Source organism: Rhipicephalus sanguineus, chromosome 1 (genome assembly GCF_013339695.2).
Source record: "Rhipicephalus sanguineus isolate Rsan-2018 chromosome 1, BIME_Rsan_1.4, whole genome shotgun sequence".
Taxonomy (NCBI): Eukaryota; Metazoa; Arthropoda; class Arachnida; order Ixodida; family Ixodidae; genus Rhipicephalus; species Rhipicephalus sanguineus.
In genome coordinates, this window is record NC_051176.1 from 183,162,971 (window position 1) to 183,175,841 (window position 12,871).

Consider the following 12,871-nt stretch of genomic DNA (forward strand, 5'->3'; position numbering starts at 1 on the left):
TGCATAACATACACAGCTGAAAACTGCAAGAAGAAGCCCTCAAAGAGGAGTTTTATAGATGACAGTGGCCCAACGTTCGAGAAACTTTAGCGCGGCAGGATATGTGATGCAGCAGCGCATGGTGTGCTTAAAGCCGCAATATCTTGACAATTAGAATTTTTTGCACGTTTACATGTAAACAAATAAACTATAAAATATACCACAAAAAACTTATAAACTGCATATACTAGCAGTAGTGTGGTATATGAAAATAATGCTATGACAAATTGTTTTTTTTTCCTTTTGGCTGCTTATACGTATTTGTAAAAGTACACTTGGTGCACGCGGTTCATTATAATTTTTATATATAGGTCTGTGTATTTACAACAACGTAATAAATTTTTTCCTCTTTCTCTTTCTGTGGCAAGGTGCTACTATGCTGAAGACAGGTGCTACATATCCAAAGTGTGCACGATCAGCTTTGTCGTTAGAGCATGCTTTGAATTTCAACAGAGAGTGCAATGAAAACAAAAGTGAAAAGGGCGTTCTCTGTATCTTCTGTTTTTATTGCACTGCTTATCGAAACTGAACTTATGCTGCAAATCACTTTCCTTGGTACAATATTATCTGCTACAAAACTCCCTTGACGATCCCCATTGTATTTGCAGAAAAAATGGGTTCGGTACACTGTCACTGCCGAAAAAACATTCATTGTACCCAGTATGTCCGTTCAACTGTTTCCACCGTGAGCCCATTTTTACAAGAAATTACCGTGGGTTAAAGTATAATTGCTAACGAAACATGCGCCGACAAAGCGTAGATATTCGCCACTTAAAAAACCTTGCTGTTGATTACATCTTCGGTCAAAACCACCTAGATTAGTGGCTCGGGCCCATGTCGGGCCCGATCTGCGGTCGGGCCGGGTAGGCGTAAAGTAAGCGAAATTTTTTCTCGGGTTCGGGCCGGGCCCTAGGTCTCGCTTTGAGTCACCGGGCCGGGTTCGGGCGGGTAAACTTGAACGAGTTCGGGGCCAGGGCCGGGCCCGTGCAGTGTTCTACTAGGTAGATGTGAAATTGCCATGAGTGCTATACAGCGCGTTACTCTGCTGCTTGCAGCTGCATTTCTTTGTGCCTGTATTTTCTGGTTTAAATTACAATGTTTATAATGATCACAGAAAACACACTAAAAGGTTGACATCTTACAAGCATTCAAGCGATTAAGAGTGTAGAATCTTATTATGATAAATGAGAATGCATGATATATTCTCGAAGACGCAAGAGAGAGGATGGAGTAGCAAGAGGTAAGCTGACTATTCCGTCTATCAATGAGTAGCCTATATCATTCCGTATCTTACCGTCACATTTCATACATAACTAAATACGAATAAGAGATACTTCAGGAAATATGTGAAATAGGTAAAAAAACATATGATTCAGGAAGCATTTTATATAATGCCGGATGTCTTCAGACTGTCAAAAATTCGCTGGCAAATCAGTTAGAAAGACTATACGTATTTCTTCGCGATCAGATGCGTCGGTCTAAATGACGTCAGATAAATGCTTGGGCGAACTTATTTGCAGCCAACTTCATTAAAGAAAACCTCGCTAGCGTTGGGCATCTCAAACGAATGAGCGCGGCGAGTAGATCAATCGGTGGCGATCGTGTCTGCACACTGCGCCGCGCCTGCGCGGTGCAAATACGGTCGAACCTTAGAAACAGAAAGCCACGCGCCCTCCCTTTCGAGGCAGACGCACTTGCACAGAGAGTTAAAGCCACAGGCACGCATGCCTTCGTCACAGTCGCTCCTTCGAACGGCCGAGCCGAGCCGAAAAAACTTTGTTGCAAGGGAATTCAAGACCTCCCAGGCCCCCTGGGTCCCCGTGCGACCCCACCACACTCAAACGTTCATGTCTAGTAAGTCCATGACGCTGGCAGCCCGGCGGGCGGCGATCTTCTGCCTTGCCGGGTCCGTGGAGCGTAGCGAGGTCTCCCAGTCCTCCCAGGTTTTGAATGGCACCGACCCGCCGGGAGGAGGACGGCATTGACTAAGCCTGTGAATTCTCTGTGAATTCGGTTCTTAATTCATTCAATGGAAAGCGCGCGATTCCGCCACTGGAAAAGCGCAGCGAAGATGGGAAGAGAACAGGAAAAATAACGAGAGAAGGCTCGTCGCATGAACACGACATTAGTGGGAGAACGCAGGCAACCGCAGATGTGGTCAAGGGGGTAGAGTGTCCGCCTCCAATGCGGGATGTTTTGGACTCGATCCCCAGTGCCGTCGGGAACCTACCAATTTCTCTAATGGGGAGAGAGGTACGCCGACCCACGGTCTGGGGCTCGGTCCGCTCTGTTCTATCTTTCACTACATTTCCTTCCTCACGACGTTGTGCCTTGCTCCCTTATGGGTTGCAGAAATTAGCGTCTCTCTTAACATCAAACCGTTATCAGAACACGGCGTACGCAAGGTTAGGCAAAAGGATAGAGTGTTCACTTCGACAGTGAAGCTCGCCTCCTGAAGGCATCGTGACAAGAAATTTTAGTTTCTTCCAACTTTTACACTAATGAACCAATTAAAAAAAAAAATCTAGCCGGCTCCGCTCCGTGAAAGCTGTCGAAACAGCGAAGCTGGTGCCCCCTTTCGTCAGGCTATTGCATTTCTCTGTTTTGCACGTCTTTTCTAAGTATTTCTGTGTTGTGTCATTGTTCTTTATTTGTTACTCTATGTTAAGCTACGTGGTGGTAGTGGTGCTTTGTTGTACTATTGCATTTTAGAGTGTCCCGCATTCAATATGCAGCGAGCACCGCTCATCAAGGAATATGGACTTATCGGACTTAAGTGCACGACCCTTGATGATTGCCTTTTTCCGGGAGGATCTGCTGCTCGGCGTCATCAGGCCCATCGATCACTCCTAACTTTCTTAAACAAAACTGATTTGGCCTCGCGTTTATCGACATTTTTTCATGTGACTACTTATTTGTGTTTACGTCTGTGTTGTTCGGTTTTTTTTTTATCTTTTCTTTCATCCGATCTTCCTTTCCTCTATGTTTGCCCCTTTCCGAAGGAGCAGGCAGGCGTTGTGCCCCTTTAGGTGGCCGTTGTCAGCCTGTTCCCTCCCTATTTCCTCTGTATCTTCGTGCTTTTTTTTGTGTGTATCCAAACCAAATAAAATAAATAATGTCCCCCCTTTTGTCAGGCATTACATTTTGATTTCTGAGATTCTTGAGATGCAATTTGCCCGTATTGACCAAACACTTGCGGAACAAATCTTCGTATAATAAAGGTTTTTAAAACTCAAGTTGTCAGCGTTTGACCTGTTTTTCCTAAGATTGGGGAACCGCGACAAATCTCTCACGTGCCAGGGGCAACCCAATAGGAACATACATTGCTGAGAGGCCACCTTAACCCGTTCCCTTTCCGCAATGCTTTCAGAAAGGCGGTAGACATTCTGTCGTGAAGCGATTAGTGATTATCACGCCGGTCTCCCACCAGGCCTCACTCCCGCCACTATATCGTCGATTTCTCCTTCTCGTCTAGTTCATGACCAGGATTTGGGGACATATGCACGTAGCGCCATCTGTCGTCGGGGACTGCGGTGGCCTGCCGTAACTGAATGGGAAATAGGCGAAAAAAATCATATCTGACGAAAAAATACAGATATCAAAAACGACTCCCGGTTCTATACAGCAGAGACTTACTTGAACATTCTGTTAAAATTACAGTGTGGCGCTACAAACCGCGTGGCTTCCCAGAGTGTTTAAAATTTTACAATGGGGCCCCATGTATTTCTAATGGGCGGTGTTCAATTGCCCTGGGAAGCCACAGGCTTTGTAGTGCGATACTGTAATTTTACCAAAATGTTCCAGTAGGTCTCTACTATATAGAACCCCGAGTCGTTTTTGATAGCTTGCTTTTTTCAAGAGATATGATTTTCTTTCGCATATCTCCCATTCAGTTACGGCAGGAGGCCGTCGTTACCGCCGAGAGATGGCGCCACGCACAGATGTCCCCAAATCCTGGGAATGTCGACCCGAAATGCGCGTCACTGTGCTCAGGAATAAAAACAACAACCTGCGCTGTCCTCTACTACTGTATGCAAAAATCACAGGGTCCCTTGTGCATTCCCCGTAAGACGACTCGAAGGCGAAATCCATCTTCTTTTATTGCGATAGCAATTATATGGACAGTCTCGGCTGGAAAATGTCCGTCCCCGTCGCCATCATGCACCGTATATGTATAAGTATGTATATATATATATATATATATATATATATATATATATGAAAGCCTCAAAGAAAAATAACTCAGAAAAATGCTTTCGAAGCGCGGAATCGAACCAGGGACCTCTTGCTCCGCAGCGAGTGGCGCTAGCCACTACGCCACGGAACGCAGGTCCTCCGCGTAGCTAACGGCGAGCGTTATATACACACCCTTTGCCGCTGGACGGACTCAGAGATGGCCGGCGCTCATAAGCGTTTCTTCATTACCAGCGAGATGGCGCTAGGAGCGCGACGAGCGCAGAGCCGTCGATGGGGAGAGTCTGGCGAATGGGCGGGGCAGTGACGTCGCGGCGCGGCGATGACGCTGTTCACGTCACCGCCACGCCTCCGCTCCGGCGGCGTCCGCCATATATAGTCTTTCCGCGAGACGGGCGCACGGCTGAGGCTATGTACGCGCTGTTCATTCGTGAAATCTAGAGCTGCTAAACAAATTGCGAAAGCGAAATTGTGCAAGAACATTGTTACACAAATTTAATGAAGAATATGGAGTGAATTAGACGTGTCCAAACCATCGTGAAACTGAGTTGTGCACGCCGATTCGAGTACGCGACGTTCTACGATACGCGCTGTGCTTTTAGAGCGCAGCTCTTAGGTGTCTGTTCCTGCGTTGTTCGGCATCGCCGTTGGCGTCGTCGGCGTAACCGATAGAGCGAACGAGGACGAAAGACAGCGAACGTGGATTCTGTCGATATATCGAGCCACTGGCTTCTAACATCGCTTTCTTGCTCCGTCATGCGTGCTCGCCCTTCGGTCGGAGCTCGTGCGCATGCAGGGCTGGTGGGTGCGCTGCTGCTGTCTCGCTTGTCGTGACGGGGATGTCGATGACGCCTGCAATGCACAGAGTGGCGTGCGTAGCACTGGAGCACTGGCAGTTTCTGTGGCAATATGTAACGAATCATCCAATGCGGATAGCCAGAAATTCAAACACAGTTCGCGTTGCCTCAACACAAAGCTGCGCTCAGAATTCGCATGAGGGAGTATAGTGATCATTGGTGACTTTTCGAGCTATGAAGACATGTGGGTTTGCGTCTATCTTGGTTTTTTTTAAAATGCGAAGCATTTCTTAGCGAACTTCTGAGACTTTCAGCGTAGCTATCTGTCTATCTATATATCTAGCCGCCTACGAATTTGTGCTCTCCTGGCCGTTTCGTTCATGGGGTGTATACCAAAATGGTATGGCATAACGTGACTCTATGACAAACATAAATAATTGGTCATAACATGAAAATCATGATATGCATGTCATGTACAGCATAATTTACATGCCACAGTCTTGGTGCTCTTGCGGCCGTTTCGTAGATACATACCAAAATTGGTATGGCTTGACAAGAGTGTATGGCGAACATAAATAACGGGAGTTAATATGAAAATCATGAAACACGTGTCATGTATAACATGACTTACGTGCCACGCTCATGGTGCGCTGGCGGACATTTCGCTAGCTTGATATACACCAAAATTGGTAGTGCGCGACATGACTGTGTGCCGAACATAAATAACGGGAGTTAATGTGAAAATCATGACACGCGTGTCATGTACAGCATGACCTACGTGCCACGCTCATGGAGCGCTGGCGGCCGTTTCGCTTGCTTGCTATACACCAAAATTGGTAGTGCGTGACATGACTGTGCGGCGAACATAAATAACGGGAGTTAATGTGGATATCATGACACGCGTGTCATGTACAGCATGACTTACGTGCCATGCTCATGGTGCGCTGGCGGCCGTTTCGCTAGATTGATATGCACCGAAATTGGTATCTTGCGACGTGACCGTGTGTCGAACATAAATAACACAAGTTATCATGAAAATCATGACACGCATGTCATGTACAGCATAACTAACGTGCCACGCTTATGGTGCGCTGGCGGCCGTTTCGCTAGTTTGATATACACCGAAATTGGTATTGCGCGACGTGACTGTCTGACGAACATAAATAACAGGATTTAATACGACAATCATGACGCGCATGTCATGTAGAGCATGATTTAGACGCTACGCTCCCGGTGCGTCTTCCTTTTCTTCAGTTGACGTATTGTTCGTCACGACCCTTCCCCCCCCCCCTCGAAAGCTTTGTGACCTAACATTGTTTTGCACTGCCTCCAAGATCGGAGGCACTGCAATCTTTCTACAGCACATCTGGTCATGTGCTGACGTCATCGCGTGAAGTCACGTTATTCGACGTCATGATGACGTCACCATCTTTGGACGTATGGTCACCTCATTACGTGATGATTTTTGACATCCCTCGTGTTGACGCCGCCGACGCGGGACGCCGACGCCGCGGACGCCGGCGGCCAATTTTCGCGTTAGCTGAGGCATCAAAGGTTTTCGTCAGAGCAGGTGCAGGGCCCCCAGTAGGCGCGTGTTAAATGAAAACAATACCTCGTTCGGCTAGTCTGATAGCGGACATCCTGTTGGTTTTACTTTACAAAATCATTTTTTCTGCTCAACTTCTTCGCGCTCTATACTTCCTAATCACGAAATTTCATCGAGCACATAAGGGCCCCTTGCTAGAGTGGAAGAGCTTCCTGCACGAGCACAGACATCGTGCACTATACGCGCATGACTAAAAAGCGCAAGGCACATTCGCTTAGCACAGAGGCGCAGATTAATTTACGTGCGCGAATTAAACGTGAAACTGGTAGCATGTACACAAGCGGCAACCAAGCGGTAAATGACACCATAGGCTGACAGCCACAGAAACGCAGACCACATAACGTACAACACATGCCAGGTAACCGCCGCAGCTGACGCGCGGCGGCACTAACCTGCGATATCGAAATAAATCTTGCCCTCACAACATCACGGTAAAATCCCAAGCTCGTGCTCAGAACGCGCGATAAATTACGTAAACGCAACACATCACGCTTGACACTTATAGCGTGATCGCTGCAAAATTTCAATCTGCCCAAGCGATCTAAACGCGAACCATAAAACTCCTTTTTTTCAGCGTGACAAAATTATTTTTAAAGTTTGTGCGCCTGAAAGGGCCCCATTGCACAACAAATAATATGCTTGTGTTAATGGTACGCTGTTTATAATACCAGCAATATTCAAGCTAAATACTCAAGTACGTATCTCGCATAGCACGGAGCAGTCGGTCAGGGTCCATTTGCTGCGTCTGATGTTTCTGATCCAAAGGCGTCGTAGTTTTTTTCCTTCGGAAGCCTAAAAATGCGAAAACCCTGCGCGCTGCTGTTTGAACAGCCAACCGCGCAACAGCAGCCCATCGCACGCAACAAATTCACGCTTGAATGCGAGGAGCAGTCGCCATGAATACGCGCGGCTTCGCACAAGAGCTTCGTAACCTAGGCGCGCTCCTCAGCGATCGTGTAAGTGTGGCGCGCCGGCGTCTCTCCGTCGCGGCAGCGCCGGAATCCGCGCCGCGCTGTCGCCACTGCCGCCCGCCGGCGAGGAGAGATGGTTTACGTCACGAGAAGAGGGCGGCGCTGGGGCGGAGCTCGGAGAGCGGCGAGATGAAACAATCGCCAAACTCTCCCGCAGGGTATATATATGGCTCTGGACGAGCGCATTTAAAAGTCGTCGGCGAGCTCGCGAGCTTCTTCTTATATTTGCGCAAGGAGAACCTTGGCCTTCCGCTGGGGGTCGGGGGGGTGATTCTTAAAAGGAAGAAGGAAATGAAAATGAAAATTGGGTGTGCTCGCGCGGTTTTCTCGTGGTGAGGGCTAGAGGGATGTTTCAAGCTTTAACCGTGATGTCCGCGCTCATGTTACGGAGCGCCGCTAAACGACGCCGCTAAACGAACAAACAGAAGATGAGCGCGAACTATCAAGTGTCACAGCTCGACACTTGAAGCATGCTAGTTTCCTTCGCTGCTTCGGCCGCCTTTGTAACAGGAGCGCTGTTCAAACTGAGAGTATCCATTGGCGAGCCTCACTTCGTATAGCATTAGTTTCTTGCTATCGCATTCATTGCTTCGCCCTTGCGGCGAAACTGTCATTTTTTTCTTCTCAGTCGATGTATGAGGGAGCCTAGATGAACGGCCGGTCATATAGGCTCCCTACATGTATTTATCCTGCCCCGCCACCCTCCGAAAGCTTTGTGCACCTAGCGTGGTTTCGCACTGCCTCCAGGATCGGAGGCACCTCACCTGGTTTTGCACTGCCTCCGTGATCAGCTCACCTTTGACCAAGCTACGATGTCATGTGATGACGGTGTAGGCTTATGCCACAGGAGCGAAGGAACTAGACGGCTGAACCAGAATCGACGCCAGCGGGGAACACGAGCCACTGCAAAGCGCCGTCTTTGTTTCATTCTCTTGAGGTCGCGCGCTCTCCGGTTTTGTTCGCTGCCCAAAGGAGGGCTCTACAACGGCATTATGTTTTTTTTTTTTAATTATGAAAGCTGGAGATAAGTGTGTGGCAGAGCCTTCCCTTGCGTTAAATAAGGCAGAGATAAGGTACCTAGATGCGCACATCTGAGGTTTTTTGGTTCTGTTCGTGGTGAACATGTGGTTTGGGCTTCCTATATATTTTCGTTCTTTCTAATAAAAGTTAAGTTGTTAGTATGCGCTTGTGCTGTAGCTTTCTTCGTCTCGTACTACGTTTTTTCGCGCTATTTTCATTCATCATGAATTACGAAGTCGCCCAACAGTCTATTCTTCTAAGGCATTATGTGGCGTTACGTCACATACGCCACGCCAGAATTTTGTGACGTTATCATGGCGTCACAAATTTTTGCGACCTCTGACGTCGTGATGACATCACGATATGACGCCATCACGTAATGATTTTTTGCACCGCTCGTCCCCGACGCCGCAGGACACGAGACGCCGCCGACGACGCGGGACGCCGACGGTCAAATGTCGTGTTCAGTGAGGCATATAAGGCCTTCCCTTAAGACTATCTCTGCTCCTTTGCCGTTGATGTGAATCGCCCATGCCGACATTTACACTGCTGGCTCAGCGGCTCTCGGAAGTTCGGCTGAATCAATCGTCTTTCCAGAGCGAGAGCTACCATAATAGTTTACAGACGTATCACCCGATGTAATTGAAGGCTGCGGAACTTACGCCTCTTTGCACTGCACTTCGTTGCATCAGCTAAGAACATCCTCAAAAATAGCCCGTATTCAGAGACTCGTATCCGATGCAATTATATAAGTAGTTTTTACTATCAGCACTGCGTTAAGTGCCACGCGAGTAGCTAATGTTCGTGGTTAGATAACTATTTAGTCGGGAAAGCGCACCACGAGTCATTGCAATAGCTTCCTGCGGCATAATGTAGTAACAAGCCCGTCAATACTTCTGCTCGGTTGGATCTTGCAGACAGCACGTATGAATCGATGTCAGTGCCACGACCAAATGATGCTGGGTCATTCCACGCCAACTGTCTCAGCCGGGGCGCTCTACAAAAATCAATTTCTATAAAAAATCTGAGAAAGTTACGCATATATAGACATTAGTTCTGCAGTATTTTCCCAAAATATTTTCAGCAGCAAAAAATTTTCGGGCACGTGAGCGCCATTTGAACTTCTCGATATGGTGGAAAACCAGGTACGAAAGAAAAATTCGCTATAAATGGACCGTTTCCCGCATTCATTCGAAACTTGCTTTTTTGTGTTTTTAGAGCATCGCGCTTTTATTGTAGGACAGTTGCTTAGAGTAGCTTTATATTTTTCACTCCTTGGCGCGTAGGTAAAATTGAGTAAATTGCAGCGTTTCCGGGAATTTTTTTACAAAAGAAGATTGTAGACCAAATACATCAATTATTTTGATAGAACTCTCCATAAAATTTACTATCTATTAAAGTTTTTTTGTTTTGCCTGTGTGCGGCGCACAGGCTATAAAATAAAATCCTGAACTTGGAAAAAACGCTACATTGGAATATGTTCAGACGTCTGTAGCACCCTAAGGTGGTCCAAGAAAAAATAAGCAGAAAAGCGCATACGATTGAGAATCATAACAACTTCGTCCACAGAAAGTTTAATCGAAGTAGTTTTTGTTTTAATCAAGAAAAAAATTTTGAAGTTTAGTCCCATCATTGCATTATTTTGCTATGGGGGCAATACAAACCGACTGAATTTACTGCACAAAAAAAGAGGTAGTGCATTCGTAGCACATGGTTTTCAGTTCCTTTTGTTAGTACTTTATAATATATGTTACATATCAAGGAGATGATAAACAGAGGTAAAAATATAACAATACCCTTGGCTTAGATGCCGAAATTCCTCAATAATAAATCGCATTACTTATTGTATGCGGCTCTGAAAATCAATTGGCGTCAAAATAAGTTAAGTCTCAGCGTTCATGTAACCGGAGAAAGGCGGCGTGGCCATTTGTAGCGGATCCAAACGGAGTTCATCTAAGTATTCCGCAAAGAACGGCGCACGATGTGACGACGCGCCGCGTATTCACGCATTCCGTCCGTCGTCCGTGACACTACGGACGGTATATGCCAAGCTATTTTTCCCATCCTTATTTGTATGGTTCCAGGCAGCAGATTTTGGGTAAAGTAGAATTTGTCGGTCTGGTAACATGCACTGTTTTACAGCTGTCATGAGATCACAACAGCCTATTTTTGTGGCGTAGTTGTCCGGCGCCGCCGCCGCCGCCGCCGCCGCCGCCGCCACCGCCTCCGGTGTGCGTAAACAATGCATTAAGTAACGCTCTAGAGGAAATTTTTCGTGCAGCCCAATTTACATCAGTGAATGATTAAGACTGCATGACTAAACTGCTACTGTGTTGTCCTACAAGTACTCAAAGTACTGAAAAAATAAAGTTACATTGAATATACTGACAGCACGAGTCTAAGCATCGTGCTTATTGACATCTAAGATTTGATTAATTTTGAATGTATGCGGCAAGTTTCTTACAGCGTTTCAGGACAGCAAAGTTTTTTTTAAAAAAAAAACGCCAAATTCAATGTATGCTTTCCGAGTAATAGGCCCATTTCCGTTGCACTGCTATGACAGCGTGGCAAACCACCACATGCCAAGATTAAACAGCGGTCTCGTTTGTTCATGTACGCATACGCTCGCGTCCACATACCCCGAAGCACTTTATTCTTTAATAATAGCAACAGAGAGAACTTGGCGCACATTGGGGCGCACATTGTATTTGCCTCACCAGCCTCAGAAAGGCGTCCTTCATCTGGTTCAGGTAAGTAAGGTTGCCGCTGCCGCCCAAACCATGTGTCAGGATCTTAAGCGGCGCGCCTGGACGGTAGGCCCTGGACAAGGACATTCCGCCGGCGGCGTAGATGTCGAGAACGTCCGTGCCGCTGCGCGAATACAGCCGAAACCGGGTGGCAATTTCGGCAGGTGATTTGGGCAGCAGTCGGATGTGCGCCAAAAGTCCTCTCTGGTCGAAGCAGCCCACGACGTTGTGGCAGACCTGTGCAGACAAGGAAGGCAGCTACTTCAGACGCATTAGAGCACATCCCTCGCTGTCTCAAGCGGTGTTCTTCCAAATGTACATACGTAAAGGAAATGGTTAATTACGCCTTGTCGTATAGTGGCGAAATGCAAAGAACACCAGTGTGCTTAAATTTAGGTGCACTTTAAAGGACCCCAAGTGGTCGAAATTAATGCAGGTTCACCAATTCCGCGTGCCTCAAAATTATGGGTGCTATGCAGGATGGCCCGAATTTGGCGAAACTCGGAATCTCTCCCAGATCTGGCGACACCTGCTTTTGAACGAACTAACAGTAAAGGCTCGTTCACACCGGCGACTAGCAACGGTCGCGCGACTAAGTTAGTCGCAAACGGTCGCAAATGGCCGTTTTGGTCGCAAAGCGACTGCTTTAGCTCAGTCGCGCGACGGCAGTCGGAAACCTCTGAACCAATCAGATGCGCAGGAACAGGTCGTCAGCCTATTTTACGGAGCAACGGCAATGCGAGCTGTATACGAGCAGACGTGAATTCTATATGGCGACGCATATAGGTCGCACGCAGGTGTGAACATCGGACGCTTTGAGTCGCTTTTTGACGGCCAGTCGCAAACGCTCGCGCGACCGTTGCTAGTCGCCGGTGTGAACGAGCCAAAAGTCAAATCCAGCTCTCAGCGCGCACCGCATTCCATTGATAACGATGGAACGCGGCATCACGTGAAGGGTGGTCGACGAACAGGGGCGTAGCCAGTGGGGGGGGGGGGGGGGGGGGGGTCAACACCCCCCCCCCCCCGCCCACTGGCTAAATGTTTTCAGTGTTTGCTTGCGTATATACAGGGTGTCCCAGCTATCACGCAGCACGATTTAAAAAAAGAGGAACGGCGTTGCGCGAATCAAACCTACAGCATATTGTTCCTAGTACACTAGAGTAGCCACTGCTATTTTTTTCCTTAATGAGGTTTAATTAATTAGTCATAAGTATATTTCTAACTCGACAAGTACTCGCCTAATTGTCAAAATGTCAACGAGGCGTATGTAGGCATGTTCAAGTGGCATCTAACTGTGCTACTTTCAACAACGTGCTAATTGCGCGCTCATTTTTTCCGCCTGATCAAGAAAGCCCGCGAAATATGAAAAGTGACACGTGACTAGAGTGTTGCGCGCGTCGGGAACCAGCGCCCTCAAACAGGCTCCCTGTGAGGCAGACAGTATCAAGGAAAAAATGCAGAAAGAAAAAAAAAACGTATCGTCCTATCTGCCACTCC

General features: G+C 47.4%; 1 protein-coding gene across 2 annotated transcripts in view; it reads right to left on the reverse strand.

Moving 5' to 3' along the window:
* Window positions 1–12,871, reverse strand: part of LOC119403493 (pancreatic triacylglycerol lipase) — a 45,449-nt gene that overhangs the window by 8,432 nt on the left and 24,146 nt on the right. For both annotated transcript variants that reach the window (XM_037670432.2, XM_037670427.2), the window contains one exon: window positions 11,345–11,611. In XM_037670432.2, the coding sequence (XP_037526360.1) occupies window positions 11,345–11,611 (267 nt within the window). The remainder of the gene's footprint in view (window positions 1–11,344; window positions 11,612–12,871) is intronic.